The sequence below is a fragment of the Malus sylvestris genome, chromosome 5 (genome assembly GCF_916048215.2).
Source record: "Malus sylvestris chromosome 5, drMalSylv7.2, whole genome shotgun sequence".
Lineage (NCBI taxonomy): Eukaryota > Viridiplantae > Streptophyta > Magnoliopsida > Rosales > Rosaceae > Malus > Malus sylvestris.
This window is the reverse complement of record NC_062264.1, coordinates 42918396-42936548: the sequence shown is the minus strand read 5'-3', so window position 1 is coordinate 42936548 and position 18153 is coordinate 42918396. Positions and strand designations below refer to the sequence as shown.

Below are 18153 nucleotides of genomic sequence, written 5' to 3'. Positions count from 1 at the left end.
CGTCCCCAAAAGAATCAGGTTGCCCCCTCTCCACTCTAGCCACCCTTTTATTTTCTTTCATAAAATCTTTTTTTATTTTTTTACTCGTTAGGTATGTGTTATTTATAATTAACTCCATACCATAAATAACTCTTTTTTTTTTTTTTTAATTATGGTTTAAACCCTCCTTTTAGGACAGAAGTGATACCCTTGGGAAAAAAGAAAAGGAGGAACCAATTAACTATAAAGACTACACGGATTCTATTGTACACACGTATGTACACAAGCATAACCAAACTTGACGTCCAAGCAACCTTTTCTATTTCTAGAAAATTCATTCTTCTCCCCGTTCTTTATTTTATAGCTTAGCTCAGCTTGCTACCCTTTGTTCTACTTCTCTCTCTACTCTCTCTCTCTCTCTCTCTCTCTCTCTCTCTCTCTTATGGAGGCAGTTCTGTGTGAAGAGATAATATCATAAAGGAGAATACAAATGGGAGGAGAACGATCAAATACCAATCTAGATATTCCATCCAAAACATCAATATTGAAGAAGAAGATGATGAGCAAAAAAGTGGATATGGTTATGGAAAACGTGCTTTAAAAGTGACAAGCTTGCTGGTTGCTTGTCTGCTTTGCTTGCACTAGGTCTTTTCTTTTGTTTTTTTTGGGGTTTGCATAATATTTTGAGAGCTTCTGTTGTGTGTATATTTGGAAGAGGTGGAGGAAATAACAAAAAGATTTGGGGTTTGGAATGAGCCTCAAAGAAAAAACGGCAGAGATCAGATCATGACATGGTGCAACGACTCCGACGATGAGAGGGCTATTCAGATTGTCAGCCCCCCTCCTCCTAATAACCCTAATAATCCAAATGAATTTCGGAACATAACTTGCCCCTCTTGTGGACATCACATAGAATTCCAAGACCAGGTAATAGATATTCACTTATTTTTTACGTATATATATTGCGAACCAGTGACCTATTGTGAATTTTTTGAACTAAATTTTACTCTAAATATTAGATTTTACATGAACTAATTGTTTGTTATCACTTTTCATTTCTAATTTTTGGGTCTATGTGATGTAATCTAGGCAGGAATTCATGATTTGCCTGGACTACCAGCAGGAGTGAAGTTCGATCCAACTGACCAAGAAATTCTTCTACATTTAGAGGCAAAGGTTTTGTCTGACACCAGAAAGCTGCATCCTCTCATTGATGAATTCATACCAACGCTTGAAGGGGAGAATGGGATTTGCTACACTCACCCTGAAAAGCTACCAGGTTATTATTATTATTTATTTTTGGTAAATTTTTGCTTTTGTTTTTCAAATAAAACCCTATCTATGAATGGTAATTAAGAAGCGCGGGCATTATTATTAATCCTCATTCAATGGATTGCAAAACGAGTAATGCTAGGTAGACTAGCTAATTTAGATCATATTTGCAAACTATGTGATGTATCACCAATAAGAAATAAATATATTAATCAACACTTAAGTAATAATCTAATCATCAACAATCATGTCATATGATTTACAAAATATATAAAAAAAATACATGGTCTATCTAGCATTACCCTTGCAAAACTGACGTGATTTAGTCCACAAACATATATACTCAGATATACTAACACTTGGGATTTGTTTTTCGACCTGTTTTTTATAATTTGTTTAATTTTTTGACTTGTGTTTATGTATTTATCTATTTTTATACAAGCAATATTAAAATGATGAAAATTAAATATAAGACCTCGACTTTCATAATTAAATATTCTTCACCACGTCTCTATTTTTATTTTTAGATGTCACATTGAAACAAACATATAACCAGCACATGGGTTCGCTTGCTTCTCCTATAAAATCATTCAAATTAGTATGTTTGTGTTTTATACTTTTTTCTTTTCAAGCATGTTTTATGCATGTGAAGGGACAAGTTGGTAATACATATTTGGATGTTAATACTAAACGCAATCGCATGCATATATACATACATACATACATATATATATATATATATATATATATATATATATATATATATAGTCTTACAGCCTTAATTAGTTAGTTTTCTTAACTTTACTGCTTTATCATGTTAATCTTTAATTTTCAACATCTAATTGTGACACCATTTATGGATTAATTTGTTCAACTTAACCTCAAGTTTTCTTTTGTAATTGAAATTATTTTTACGTGATAAAAGTACAACATATTTTATTTGGACATCTGACGTCCATGCAGGAGTGAACAAAGACGGACAAATCCGCCACTTCTTCCACCGTCCCTCGAAGGCATACACGACTGGGACCAGAAAGCGAAGGAAGGTTCACACCGAAGAAGATGGAAGCGAAACAAGATGGCACAAAACCGGCAAGACAAGGCCGGTTCTTGTCGGCGGAGCAGTGAAGGGTTTCAAAAAGATCCTAGTCCTCTACACCAACTACGGGAGGCAAAGAAAACCAGAAAAGACCAATTGGGTCATGCACCAATACCACCTTGGCAACAATGAGGAAGAGAAAGATGGGGAGCTGGTGGTGTCAAAGGTCTTTTACCAGACACAGCCTAGGCAATGTGGATCAAGCATCAAAGATGTTCCAACGTTCGATCATCACAAAGGTGTGAATATAAGAAGTGGGCAAGGGAATGATGGTCTAATTAGTGCTGCTGCCACTAATCCTCTTCCTCTAGCAAAGAAGGCAGGTCTTGTGGAGTACTACAATCCTGGAGGTCCTTTCATGAATTATGATCATCATCAACATAATCATAATCAAGGGGGGCATAATAGAGAAAGCCCACCTCAGCTAATCCCAAATTTAGTTGTCCAAGGTGACGGGTCTTCGTTTGTTCGATTAACTTCAGATGCAAGCAAAGGGAAGCTCGAGAGGAAATAGCGTGATTTGACAATATTGGACATGGATGGAAGAGCTCCCTTTTTCAGATGAGGTAGCTATATATATATATATATACATAGCTAGGGTTTATGTGGAATACTACTACCATGATCAAATAAGTTAATGATTACAATATTAAGATTTTTGGTGACCAAAAACAATAAGAAATTAAGGACAATATATTTTTACAATTACTTTCGGTATTTTTAACTCATATTAATGTATTTATGTGTATATATATATACACAGACACTGTGATCTGGGATTTTATGACGATGAGCAATTGATTATTGGGAGTTAAGATGATGTTTTTCTTTTAGAAATGTATATACAGACGATTATACAAACTTTTCTATCTGGTTAATTTTTCTGATAGGACATTAACGTTTGATCATTAGCTTATGATTTTTTTCTGCACCTTCGTTCATATATTTTTTTATTTTATAATATATGTAGATTCAAAGTACGGCTCTGATATACGTTTCGTCTAATGTGAGTTATATGGGACCTGGATTGTCTCCCCTCCCCCATCTCATACCTTTCTCATTCCTTTCTATTCATGTGGTCATGGTTAAGCTACTTTTGGAAATTTGTCAAACAAATAAGAATTAATTAATTAACAATTTTCCCATATATATTATTACTCAGGAGATCAGTCATCAGTCATGGAAACTTGAAAGTCTTAGCGAAGTTAATTTGTTTGAATTTTATATAGGACCCTTTTGGTTAGAGTTTGGGGTGGAAGATTGTGTTAAGCCACAAAATGAGTTTATTATGGAAGTCAAATATAAGATTTCTCATTTATAGATGAAAGAAGAACATCACTAAACTGTAACATTAAATTATGCTTTGAAAGCCTTATGGTTTTACCGGGGAAAAAAATGACATCTTTGAAAGCTTTACTTGATTGATTGCAAGTGACCCTCTACCATAGTGGTGGTGAGGAGTGTTGCTCTTGCACCACGGCGTGGACTTGAACTCCATCGACTCCTAAATCTAACATTTAATCCAACAAATTTATCATTTGACAACAAAAAAAAAGAAAAGAAAAAGAAGCCTTACTTAACTATGAGAGTAAAACAATTGTGAATATTTCACTTGTAATCAAAAGAAATTCAGAGATGGGTAATGTGTATTTACTATATTTTTCATATCACATTTATAATATATCTCTAATAGAAACAGAGTTTACCAATATGATTAGATAATAGAAGTGATACAGAAATTTGATAATTCCAGCAATTTTGATCAGGAACTTTTCTCTTTGCCCGCAGTAATTACTTTACTAGTTTATACCTCCTTAGTAAATTTACACAGGAACAAAACCCTGGAGCCTTTGAAGGAAAAACGAAAGAAAAGCTTCAGCGCTGCCGATTTCTGCCTTCGGCTATGGGGTCGTTGCCAAACCCATCCCCTCCCTCTCTTGTCCTCATCTCCTTCCTTCTTCCCTGTCACCCCTTCTCCCATCCTTACATCCCTAAAGACCTTTATGGGGTCAGCCTCGTTCTCTCTCCACATCGGCAGGAGTCGACGATGGATACACCAAACAACGATTGACGGTGATTTTGGAGCCGAGCACGATTGTTGGTGAGGCCATCAAGTTGTAATAGAGACGAAAGTGAGCTCGAAGGTCCTGCTCCACCCTTTTCTTTAAGAGGAAAATCGAACACAAAATTTCGGAAGCAGAAATAAATATTTCTAACAATATAAATCACGAATCCCTTGCTTCTTTATGAATACAATACAACTCTATAGTAATGATAACGGACAATAAAGGGCCACTAAAACGTAGTTTACAGGCTTCTAGTGCTCATTTATTGGAGATATATAATTTAAATCGAACATTTATAAACCATGTGCAAATTCCTCGTAAATATTAGACTGCCACCATCATACGACCCAATTCTGTTGCTACATATCCACTGAGCAACTCCTTTGCTCAAAATCTGTCTATATAGTACAAATAGAAACTAAGTTTGTCATTAGAACACCCACACAGAGACGCATGATAGATCACACCGGCGAGCTACAAAGAAACATGCTCGCGAGTGTAAAACTTGAGACGACAAGGATGCAAAAAATACACAGATATAGGCAAATTACTGATATCTCACCTATAGAGTAGCTGATCTCAATAGCCTAAAGCGCATTAATATTTCAACCTTTTGTTGTTACGCTAGAATAATACACAGTATTTTTAACAATGCTGGCGAGGTTTACCAGAAAACCAAACCATCGAGAACTTGAAGCTGTTGCTAGATACTGGACTAGTCACCTGCCCTGTAGATTTCAACTGGTCACAACTTCTGAAGGATGCATTTCTCGTACAGATCAAGCCATTCTTTTTTGCTAGCATTGCTTCTCAACTCGAGCACTTCGGCACCAAAATTATGTTTTGTCAGTTCTTGCTTAATTTTTGTGACGGTGAACTTTTTATAGTCTTCCGGATTGGTTTGCTGACTCTGGGTATCATCATCTCCCTTGAATACTGAACCACCATCTTCTGTTTGTGTGTGCTTTAAAGGACTGGTAGTACTTCTAGACCTCTTATTCACTCTTAAAATCCGATCACTCATCTCCATGTCTTGAACAGAGTCTATGCCCACTTCATGGTCGTCTACCCTTGAGCGTTTCCCATGGGAAGCAGTCTTTAGCTTGCTATCCAATGCTGTTTCATTCAGCCGAACAGAAGTCAATTCTTGCTGGAGTGAATCAAGCTGTGATTGTGCAAGTTGTAGCTGATGAGACAGGTGGTCTGCCCTATTGTTTGCATCTGCATGTGCTGCACGCTCACTTTCCAGAAGGCCTTGAAGGACCTGAACAGTACTAGTTCTCTGCTCATTATTTGATTTCAATAGCGATTCTATTTCTTTCTCTCGTTCTTCAACTCTTCCCTCCAGTAGAGTAACTTTCGAATGAGCTTCCATCTCTGATACACGAATTCTCTCTAGTTCAATATCCACGTCTCTTTTTTCCCTTTGCAAACTTTCAATAAGCCTCTCAGCCCTCTCAATTTGGGCCAATCTTTCCATTGCCAATCTCTGCATCTCACTCTTTTCCTTCTGAGCAGTATCTGCTTGAGCCCGTGCTCTATCAGCAATATCAGTCGCTCTTGTTGCTTCCTTTTCAGCAATTTTGCACCTTTCTTGCACTTCGTCAAATCTTTTAATCTCAGATTCATACTTCTGCTCCAGATATAGCTTCTCCTGCTCCAGTATCTTTTTCTCTCTCTCAAATGAGTGAGCCTTTGCATTTGCAGCTTCTAATTTTTGAATGAACTCCTTGATTTCAAGCTTCATGGATGATATTTCAGCATCATAACTATCTACTTTCGATTGGGCAGCCTGCAAATGATGTGCATTGTTAACAATCACACCATTGATAAATACATGTGTTGAAATAGACACCGCACGAGAAGAAAACATGCAAAATAAGGATTCTTCTTGATCCGAATTTCAATGATTTCTAGGGAGCTTTATTATGGGAATAGTCTAATGCTTTAGAACAACATAATAACCCCACTGTTAACCTCCCAACAGTATCACCAAATGATATGCAACTATAATCTTATAATTGTGAAGATTCAAACTCAAAAAACAATTCTTACAAAGTGTGAAGATTCAAACTCACCTTCAATTCTAATCTTAGAGTTGTCAAGCACTGCTCAGCATGTTCAATCTTTGCCGTCTTATCCTTTATTTCCTCCTCCTAGATATTTTATAAACAAGAAAAACAAGTCAAAATATGTTAAGAAACCAGAGAATTGGAGTGTGCATGTAAATGCGTGTGTTTGTATGTGTTTCTGCACGTGTGTGTGTGTGTGTGTGTGAAAGAGAGAGAGGATCACCTTATCAGCCAAAGTATCAGCAAATTCTTCCCTCAAGGCATCTTCTCTCTTTTGAGTTTCCTTACTTGAACGCTCTTGGACAATTGCAGCCTTCTCCAGAGCAGCTTTTGCTTCTCTAAAAGCAATGTCATACTTGCGTTTCCACTCCTCAGCCTCCTCTTGTGCAGACTGAGCTTGTTCCCGAGCAGCAGCCAGCCTTGCTTCACCAGCACTGCATCGGGACTTGAGAATTGCAATTTCAGAACTCCATTGATCTTCCTCAGCCTTCTGCCTTGATAGGACATGTTCATATTTTCTTTTCCACTCTAAGGATTCCTGCTTTGCAGAATCCAATGTTTTAACCAAACTAGAACATCTCTCACCCAATGAACTGTGATTACTCTGCAAGTTATTTATGCGGCCCATATATTCATCAGCTAGCTTCTTCTTGTCATTGATCGCATCCTCATAACGCTTAAGATATTCAGACTTAGACTTCTCACTGGACTCCAGCCGCTTGTTAAGTAACCCCAACTTATCTTCTAATGAGCGGCATCTCAACATGAGGGTACTCTTCTCTGATCCAGCTTGGTCAATCAGTCTCTTGACAAGGTCAAGTAGTGGACCTTCAAAACTGTGAATTTGGATTTTGTGCAATTGAAGTTAATATGCACTCATACATTAATAAATAAATAAAGGAAATAAAGACAATTGGTAAACCTCTTTTGTAGGAACATGGTCAGTTTCTGCCATTTTGCTGGACCATGACTTGCTGCTTCATAGTCGGATAGAAGACCATCAAGAACCTGGAAAAAGAATATCCAAATATATAAAAACGCATGAACGAAAATGTTAAAAGACCACAGAAGCAACCCATTGTTCCTTACATTAAGAACATTATCAATATTAGCATCACTAGCATGGCATGCTGTTCTCAGCTTCCTTTCCATGCTTTGTATGGCATTTGAACAGTGCAACTCTGCCTCCATATATGCATTCTTTTTACAATCCTGTGAGTAGCCAATTTAAACAAATAAGACCAGCATACAAGAGATGAGTTAACAAGAGCGCACATATGCATGATAAGTGAGCTATTGTCACCAAACTATTTATTGTCAGAAAGAATTCAACTGGTTGTGCCAAAGCCCATTAATTGTACTATGGATAGTGTGGATGTATATGCAGTTCTGCCTTGCATGCATGTCTGTGTTGACAACCTACTAATTATAAATTTGCTTTGTATTGCACTGTACCTCAAACTCCTTTTTCAACTTTTTGTGGAGCTCTGCCTCGTACTTCTTCCTCGGTGGACCAACTCCTACAGCACCATCATTGAACGCAGCCAATGATTTCTGAACTGCCTTTTCATGTGCTTCCCTGAATGCAGCCTACAACACTTGGGATTAGTAAACAGTATATTCAACAACAATTAAGACATGATGCACAACTTACTTCTTCGGGATCTTTCGGATGCTGAAAAGCAGACTTATACACCTCAAGAGCAGAATCATATGCTCTTCGGCAACCATCTTCTTCGACACTCTGCAGAGTAAGATTAAGATTAACAGACCAAAAACTTATCAGGGTAAAGTATCTTATCGACTCTCTAATTTAATACCAATCACAAAGGGAGTTCAGTACAAACACAAACCTGCCATGAAGAGGATATGGTAGGCACCGCCCCTTTATTAAGAGCATCAAGATAAGACTGTGTGATACCAACTAGAACTGGACCTGTCATCATTGTTGCCCCAACTTGCTTGGGCCTTGTTCTTTCAAAAACAAACTTTGTCAATGCATCTAGCCCAGCTCTGAATTCAGGCCTTAATTTGTCCAACTGCATTAGAAAACCTTAGGCTTCAAAACAACTAATAGAAAAGAAAGAAAGTAACAGGGTTGAGCTCATGACCAACAAGAGAGAGAGAGAGAGAGAGAACAAAGACAGCAGTTAGTTACTGACCTGAATTTCGTCAAGTCTTTGAAGATCATGTTCATTGTTCAAAGGCCGCACAAGGGTGAAGCATTCTCTGTCTGGAAATAGAGCTCGAATGGAGGCTCGTATCTGTATTGGTCATTCATACAGTACAATAAGCACCTCCAAGCCAGCATACATTGATAACATAAGTTGGAAATGGTAGTGCTCAATGTGCCTACAGAGTCATAAACAGCTAAAAAGGGTATATCTAAAGCAGAAAATGCCTGTTGAAGGAACCATGTATGAATGGGCAAGGGAACTTCCTGAAATAATAAAGTCAAGAACTAAGAAGAGCCAGATAATACCTCATTTTTAGCAACTACGTCCCTTTTTCTGTCTTCGACTGGCTTCAAAGCAAGCTCCAGATAATCACGGGGTGTTATCTTTCCACTCTCCTCTGATAAATCCAGATAGAAGTCCTGAAACCAAGGCAGTAAGTATTACCACAAATGGAAAACCATATAACACATTCTACTAAATACACTGCATCCGCAGGAAATAAAAACAAAAATAATAGCAGCCGATGAACCGTTGTAGTCAATGGCACAAAGATTAAAGAAACAGGTTAATTCAAAACCAATTACCCTTAGAAGCCACACAAAGATTGGGGAGAACTGCCCAATTTCAGAAGCTGTGGTTCCTCCAGAAGCTTTAACACGTATATGCTTGGTCATTTGAGTGACAAGAGAGATACGATCAAGTGAACCTTCATCTATACCACCCATCTAAAACAAAGCAAAATTAAGAATAAAACATAAACCATATACAGAAAGAAGGTATAAAAGCGTCAGCATAGTTTTCTAACCTGGTTGTAAATAAACATGCTAGATAGGAGAACCGCTAAGGAAAATATCTGTGTGCTGTACGTTTCCTGTAAGATAAAGATAAGTTACGAGTATTACAATACAACTGATAATGCTCATTTTCACAAATTGTATAATGAGCTGAAACTAATACGTTATAAGCAAAGAATGAAGGCTAACCGTCTGATCAAAAGCATCTATTCCTTCAGTATCCAACAGTAATAGATTGTATTCAGTCCCATCCAATGCAGTTCTCTTAAAGGGCGCACTCCACAACCATAGCCCTTTCGTACATGGGCGATGTGTAGATGCTACTTGAAATCCACCACTCCTACCAAGAAGCTACAACAGAGAAGTCCAAAAACAATTATGTTACTTTCAGCAACATTAAACCAGTTGGGAAGAAAAACAAAAGCAAGCCTAGTGGTCATAAATTCATGGAGGGAAAGAGCTGATCAGAAACGGTAAGTTCTTTAAACAGTAGGTTCCATCTCTATATCTTACCCTTATTGTGCATCACACCCCAGTTTTGTTTGACCTTATAATCAACATCTAACATAACAGTACTCCATCGTAAATGCATACATCCTTGTCTGAAGAGTCGATAATACCCAAACATTGTTGCAAAAACATGACAAGTCCAAGAACTAGAGAAACCTAAAGTAACCCTACAATTATCCAAGTCTACGACAGTGAGGTAATTCCACCATTATCCAAGTCCACCAAGATCCACACTTTGGCCTTTCAAAGCACGTCCAATCAGCCAAAAACCGAGACCTAAAGTAAAGAAATCGTCTTGGTAGCAATCACCAAACCAATAGAGCAAGGGTTAGCTCTCCAGCGGGTCCACAGGTAAGTAGGTCCATTACTTTTACCGGAGGCCCTTCTCACTCAAGCTAAAGCACTTGCTTTTCTCGTTAGAGACCAACGTCTTGGGGCTAACGTGGACCCTACAATTCCTACACTTAATTAACTCCCCTAATTCTACAATGCCTTACAATCATAAACCCTAGAATTCAATTCACAGAGAGAAAACTGAAGCAAAACGATAATTAAGATATGTCCACAAAAACTGAGAGAAGAAAAGACGAGAAACCGAACCTGGTTCAGAATAAAGCTCTTGCCCTGGCGGGCACGGCCGCAGACCGCGACGATACCAATGGGTTCCTTAACGAGCTGCAGCATGGAGACCGCCTCCTGATCCATCCGGAACTTCCCATTCTCGTCGCAGTAGACGAGCCGTATCGGCCTCGGGGGACCCGTCACCGGTCGGGAAGGCGAGGGAGAGAACGACGGCGACGGCGACGACGGTGAAGAATCGTCTTTGCCTCTGAAGAATCTCCTCATGTTTCACCGTCGCTCTTTGTTACGACGTCGTTCCGTGATTTTGCCTTCCTTCGTCCAGTTCACTGAGGAGAGAGAGAGAGAGAGAGAGAGTTTTAAAATTGGGGAGGGAAAGAGGTCGGAGGTTTTTGGGGAGCTTTACAGAGCAGCGAGAAGGAGACGGGGCAGAGTCAAATTACGATTATGGGTTTGGTTGTCGTGGTGGAGATTGAATTATGTGAAGGGCTTTATTGTATTTGTATACAAAGGTGGATCCCAAATCGAAAGGAAACTAATAAAAAGAGTTTGAAAATTATGAGTTTTAAAAATAAAGAGTAAAATGAATAGCATCAAAATTGACTTTTTCAGTATAAAAATATAATTTTTTGTTAAAATAAATAATATCGAAAGTTTTTTTGTTAAAGTTGGGAAATCGGAACAGCAGCGTGGAAACAAAGCTGACTTTGCAGTCGGCTCAGCTGCTACAGTATTTGCATCTTTTCTGAGAAGTGTGTGACGCAGGACCGCCACTAACTTTCTTTTGTAGCAATGGCGGCCCAAAAGCAAGCCCAATAACTCTCAGCATTGCTGGGCTGGGAAGACTATCAAGTTCATTTGGGCTGGGCTGAGCTTTGTGCGTGGGAAGGTAGGGTGATGAGAGAGGTTTAGGTCCGTTGGAAAAATTGAACATTAAACCTTTGGGTGCATGGCAAATGTGTTTGAACTTGAGGAGGTGCCAAAATTTCTATAACTGCATAGCTTCTTGTTGTTGCGGCCGGTGCTCCCTAACAGTGGTCGAGCTTGTGCTGATCCTATACAGGTCTTTACGTCCAACTTTCGTTTGTTTGCCACTTATTATTATGGTCTGAGAGTATTCTTCTTCACTTGTAAGTGAAAGGTTTTAGATTCAATTATCGCCAAATGTGAATTTGAACCACATTAGTGTTAGTCCATTGTGAGGCTTAGCCCACTTCCCCACTTCCCCACTCCCTTAGTGTAGATAATATTTCTTGTTGTGCATGCGCTATCCTGTTAGGATCATAATAAGAAAAAGAACAAGGGTAAAGAGAAATTCCAAAAGCAAGAATTGTAAATGGTCATTTCATTCATGCCTCTCGTAATGAATCTATTCGACTATTCCACAGAACATGTGTCCAAATGAATCTGTCAACCTACGTCGTACTAATTTCTAAATAACAAGTATTTTATTATGTCAGTACAAGTAACATTTTGGAAGAGTGGAAAATCGAACGCAAAACCTTGATTATCCACAGGCTCCCTAATTTGACTAGAGGAAAAAAACAATATAAGGCTCAAAGTTGGCTTATGAAGGTGGTGGCCGGACCAGATAGGATTTTGGAATTGCAAATGTTGATGATACCAAAACACCCAATAGAAAGGAGTAAGTTATTAAACGTCAGAGTTAAATAAAATAAATTCAATGGAAGGTCTTCGGCCTTCAAGGCATGCCGCATGTATTTGGACATTGGAACGTTAAATTCTTTAGGGAGTTTTGAAGCTCTTGGGGGCAATGGTAAGACAACCTATGCAATGTATATGTATAATGATCAGCTCGTCTAGCGGCATCCGATTTTCATTTAGTTAGAGGAACATGTAAGTTTACGATTCACACAATATATATAATTGTATTGTTACTGAGTTGGATGCCGAATTGTGTACAAGTATGGCTTCTCAGTAGCAGTATTTTTTATCACCATTCTCAAGTACTGATAATGTTTATTACCCTGCTTATTATTATTTAAACTCATGTAACGGTGATAAATAGGATGGTGAACATCACCATCACTCGAATATAGTGATAAAAAATATTCTGTATTCTTATAAATACTGAACAATAATAACTAATTGAGTGAATTTAAAGCAGTTGTCGTAATGCACATGTGGCCCAACTTGTATTATTGTTAAGGTATTGAATATTATATGCAGTGGCTACGCTGGAAATGGTAACCATTGTTGTTGCAGTCGGATGGGATCATGGGATGATCTTAATTAACAATTAAACAATTGATTGGTGCACGTCGTGAGGTTGTCATTTTCTCACACTCCTATTTTATCTTTATTTGTTTAGAGAAGTGTTAAGATGATTATTTCAAAAGTGAAACTTCATATGGACTTTGTCATTTTATGTCTTTAACATAATATTTTATAATATTGACATAAATGTCAGAGCCAGAATTTTCAAATAATTAGGTCATAACATTAACAACAAAAAAAACTTTATTGGGTCATTTCGTCAAGTACCTAGTAGACACTGCCAATTCCTACCAACATATGTCTACAACTATTATATTGTTTGTAGAGATTGTCGCTATTGGATGCGAGATATTGTAGAGTAATGTTAAATATTTGTCAACTAAGGTATTTCAGTGAGCACATGGTGTGCACAATAAGGTCGCATACAAGAAAAGAGAAAAATGAAGATAAATATGATAGAAGAAAATAGAAGTAAGAGGAGGATGTTTTTATTTAGTTTGCCGTAATTGTTTATAGATGTCAAATACAATATACAAACAAATATACATGAGGGTTTGATGTTGTTGGGGTCAAGTTTAACCAAAGACCCCATACTAAACTCCATCACAGATTGATACGAAAATTAACGTTAAATTGTGAAGTGGCAAAAAGTCTATAAAGAATTTCATTTTGAAAGAGCATCCTTAACATTCCTCGTACACATCCACTCTCAAGTAATCATTTTCATAATTCATAACTGACTAATCATTTCCTTAAGTCATCTACAAAGACGGTTATGTAGGGGCAAGGCCAGCAATTTGATACCGAAATGGACTTGTACTTATGACTTCTGGTCCAGGCATTTAAGCGTGTGGAACCCAAAATCCACCACCACAATCCTTCTATGTTATTTATTTAAAGTAAACTAATATTACAGACCGACACATTTTTCTCCCCACATTTTTTTTTATGCATCAATTTTTGGATTTTATTATCACTGTTTATTGACATGAATTATGCTAACAACAGTCACGGTATTTGAGATTGTCAATTATTAATACACATTGGTATTCATATTTATTTTTTGTTCCTCTATAACTTAGTGACAGTAACTCATATGATGACGATTTTTTTTTGCAAAAGCTGACTTGTATCTTCTTTCCCTATAACCATTACTTTACTTTTACTAGAATTTTACTTATGTTGCTCTAACATTACATGTGTAATAAGAGTTTAAACCCGTTCATATGCAAACTCTTGTTTTAGTTACTTTAGGTGGATAACTATTAGTTATGAACTGACATTCTCGTTAATAGTTAAGAGTAATGTTAGGGAGATTAAATTTAATAAGCTAATTAACATAGAAGTTGATGATTAGATTATAGCTTAAACGTTGATAAACGTGTTGATTCTTATTGATGATACATTATTTAATTTGTAAATTTTATTTACAAATTCAACCTCATTGGCATTACCCATTGTTCAAACAGGACACGCCAGCATAATCGACTTTACCTTCGTAGCATTTTTTATTAGTGGATGTACGAATCGACGCATAATAGAAAAAAACTAGTGGAAAAGGCCATCTCAGTAGGGTAGAGATTTTTCAATGTGACCATCATACAGAATGATACACCATGTATCATTTATATAAATGATGAGATATATGTGTTAAAAAATTAATAACTTAAAAAATAAAAATTTTCACCACTTACATAAAACATATGATGTACTATCCGTATTCCTATCACAACTAAAAATTTCTGCCAGACAAGCATGGGTCTTACTTGCAGCAACCAGCTCAGCCCCATTGGATGTTGCCTGCTGTCCATGATTAGCATAAATTTTGAAAAATCACATCATATCATGGATTATTACTAGAACTTTCAGATTAATTATCTCCCAATAACTCGTGTCCTACAAAAATATTCAACAAAATTAAAGACAGATACATGAAGAAATGATCACAGGATCTGCAATTTTGGAGCTGCACGTGTGAAACAAGTATTTCTTCAATCTTTTTTCTTTTTTTTTTAAAATCCGAATACGATTAAAGTTCGCTGAATTACAAGCCCAAAACCTCCAAAAATAATACAGAAGAAAAGGTGAAGAAAAAATCAAAGCCACAAAGCTCCGGCTTGTTTTAACACAGGCACAAGTTCACCTGTAATATGAGTAGCCATAACCCTCTCCAAACCACCAAACAACTTCCCGCCAACAAACACCACCGGAAACTGCGGCCAATCCTCCTGGTCTGCTCCGATCAGTCTCCGCAGTTCAACGACAACCCCGATCTCGTCTTCCTCGTCCACCTCGAAAACCGTAGGGTTGACTCCGTGACCGAGGAGCAGCCGCTTGACGACGTGGCACATGCAGCAGCCACGTCGTCCGACAACCGTGACAGCATTCTCCGACACCATTTTTTGTACGCTGGCCGCCGCTAGGTGTTGCTCACGTGAGGCGTCGCGTGAGGACGGCGTCGCGTGGCCGGCTCGGGTGCCCGGAATCCATGTTCCATATGGGATAGTTTGTGATTGCATATTGCAATTAAAGTTCAACTTTTTCACAAGAGAGAGAGAGAGAGAGAGAGAGAGAGAGAGAGGATTTTCAGAGGGAGGGGCGGTGATGTAGAAGTGGCGTTTGAGGACAGGGGATTTATAAACGGTAGAGAGAGAGAAGAGAGAGAAGAGAGAGGAGAGAGAGGAGCGTAGAGAGAGAGAGGATTTTCAGAGGGAGGGGCGGTGATGTAGAAGTGGCGTTTGAGGACGGGATTTATAAACGGTAGAGAGAGAGGAGAGAGAGGACAGAGAGGAGCGTAGACTCTAACGTCAACGGCAGTTGCGCATTGTTCGACGTCACAGGTTGCTGTGGGTGACGTTTACTTTCGTCACCCGCGTTGTTTAACGCCGGACATATTCTCCAAGTAGGGCTAACAGATGATGCACCGCACACGTTGCCATTAATTTTCCCACCCGTTTTTGCGATTTTTGCCTTTGTTTGTTAGTACTCCAAGCTGGCCATACTCTTTTGCTCTCTTCTACTTTTGTAACGAAATTAAAATAAAACCACAACCCTAACATGCATGAATCGAAGAGTTGTGCTAGAGATAGTTACTTACGTTCGAGTTAAGGTAAAATATTTGCTCATGCTCTTTTGGTCTTATGTTCTTTTTCTGACGATGTTAAAATAAAAAGTATGATTCACACATGTGCTTGCATGCGAAAAAGTTGTGTCAACGACGATATTTAACGACATATTATCAATTGTTGATTTTTGTGAGAACATTTGTGTCGATATATAACTGACAGATTCCAAGAATTAGTTTCCTTGTAGTCAATATAGGGTATGTCCACAAAAAAAGGAGTTAAAAGCAGCATGATGTCTGCATGATACATGCCTAACATAATTCACTAGTACTTGGAGAGACACCTGTCTATTTCCCTTTTGCTTCTCTAAATGATGTGTATTTAACTTAATATTTGTTCATGCATGATATAAAATGATACTTTATCATTAATTCAGAGTTATTAGTAGTGTGAAAATTATCAGCACGAGCTTTTTTTTTACAAAAACAGAACATAAAATGTACTTCTTTTTTATAAAAAGGGAACCAATTGGTGGCTTCACCACGGCAGTACACCATTTTGGAGCCGAGAAGACTCACAGAAGCATTTTAACATTCTCTTGGTTACCATCGTGTGATTTACCAGCGCCAGGAATCGAACCCAAAACATATCATGTGAAATACGAATCTGAAATTCGTTTCTAGTTAGTCACTAGGTCACCAAATGGTGATTATAACATGTATTTCAATTATTGCGAATGAATGTTAAATTTTTAATAATAACTCATTTAAGTTATTAGGTGGAGGGTTTCTTGAAAAGAAAAGGAAAGAAAGAAAAGTAAGGTGGGTGAAAGGTAAGATCCAATTTCACCAAATTCACTAGACACACAAATGTTAAAATTAGGCAACTTAATATAATAAAAAAGTCATTTACAATTTAATAATATTCATCTTTACTTGTAAGTAAAAAATATTATGTTTGATTTTTACTAAACGCAAATTTGAACCATATTTTTACTACCCAATTGAGGCTAGGTTCACCCGCCAGATAATATCATTTTTTATAAATAAAAAATAATAATAAAAAAACATATCCGCATGCAACCAATAGAAAAATAAAAGTGATATCCTAATCTCAACTATTTGCTCATCCCAAATTATCCCAACTTTCACGTACTGACAAAAGCCGCTCGCGGACGGTGCGTCCGCGGACACGTAGTAATACGACAACAACCCCATGTCGTCACCCACCCACCGCACACCGTCATTTGCTTACCAAAGCAGTCACAATCACAGCACGCCACGTGGCGTGAAGAAATGACGCTGATCTGATCATCAAAAACCTGGATTCTTGAGCATGTCGTTTTCAGTCGCGGTTGGAAGCCCTCGCGTCGAGAGATATGCTGAGATTTTTTAATGTGACCGAAAAATGAGGTTATAAATCACGTGTTAATGTATAAATGTTGGGATATTTATGCTAAAAAAATAATAACTTAAAAAATAAAAAATTTCACCAAGTACATAATAACACGTGTTGTAACATCCGTGTTCCCGTCACAATGAAAATTTTCTCCCTGACATTTTGCCTTTCTCTCTCCTGCTGACGAGTGCGTGACGTGGACGTTGCTTTCGTTGCATTATTTTTTTCTATTTTTTTTAATTCTGCCCACGTCATGAGGAATCAGTCAAAAACACAAGGGGTGGAAATTCTAGTCATAGCGGTTGTTACAAGCTTCTTATAATTTAATTACATGTTTGAATTAATCTGAGCCGTGAATCACATGATCATCGATCTGAATCTGATCATGCGGGGGTCAACGCTCTTATCTTATTCTTCTTTTAATATAAATTATGTTATGGATTTGTAAATATCGTTACATGATCTTGTGACATTTTATGGGGAAATATATAATTATGGTAAGTATCTGAAATTTGTTACATGAATTGGTCAGATCGATGTTATTATTCTAAATGTATATGGTATTTTTATTATGATTTGAGGACGGAAGACTTTTGCGAATTGACGGCTTTATGATCACATGTTGAATGCTATACTCGGATGTGATATTTTCCTTGTGACACTTAAAGAGTTTTTCTTTATATAAGTATTTAATGGCGATCACTGTTGTGGTAAACGTTTCTTTAAACAAGTATTTAATGGCGATCACTGTTGTGGTAAACGTTAAGTACTTATGAATATGCATGAATACGATTTTGAATCTAAGATCCCAAGTTATCTTGTGATTATTTTTTTTCTTCTTTAAAAAATGGGGATTAGTTGATGGGTTGTTATGGTAATCCACCCTTTCAGATGCCGGAAAGGC

General features: G+C 37.5%; 3 protein-coding genes across 3 annotated transcripts; 1 reads left to right on the top strand and 2 right to left on the bottom strand.

Moving 5' to 3' along the window:
• Positions 1–331: 331 nt before the first annotated feature.
• Positions 332–3170, top strand: LOC126622284 (NAC domain-containing protein 73-like). The gene is made up of 3 exons (XM_050290972.1): positions 332–906; positions 1069–1258; positions 2215–3170. The coding sequence occupies exons 1-3, from the start codon at positions 766–768 to the stop codon at positions 2862–2864; spliced, it is 981 nt and encodes a 326-aa protein (XP_050146929.1). The 5' UTR covers positions 332–765; the 3' UTR covers positions 2865–3170.
• A 1587-nt stretch (positions 3171–4757) lies between these two features.
• LOC126622283 (uncharacterized) lies at positions 4758–10995 on the bottom strand. The gene is made up of 14 exons (XM_050290971.1): positions 10570–10995; positions 9649–9810; positions 9471–9536; positions 9250–9390; positions 8971–9084; positions 8651–8752; positions 8342–8527; positions 8143–8232; positions 7944–8078; positions 7578–7700; positions 7411–7496; positions 6712–7324; positions 6495–6572; positions 4758–6208 (listed from the first exon to the last, which is right to left on the bottom strand). Exons 1-14 carry the CDS (start codon positions 10813–10815, stop codon positions 5162–5164), a joined length of 3189 nt encoding a protein of 1062 aa, XP_050146928.1. The 5' UTR covers positions 10816–10995; the 3' UTR covers positions 4758–5161.
• Positions 10996–14636: 3641 nt separating this feature from the next.
• LOC126622282 (glutaredoxin-C9-like) lies at positions 14637–15527 on the bottom strand. The gene has a single exon (XM_050290970.1). The coding sequence runs from the start codon at positions 15303–15305 to the stop codon at positions 14883–14885; it is 423 nt and encodes a 140-aa protein (XP_050146927.1). The 5' UTR covers positions 15306–15527; the 3' UTR covers positions 14637–14882.
• Positions 15528–18153: the final 2626 nt, after the last annotated feature.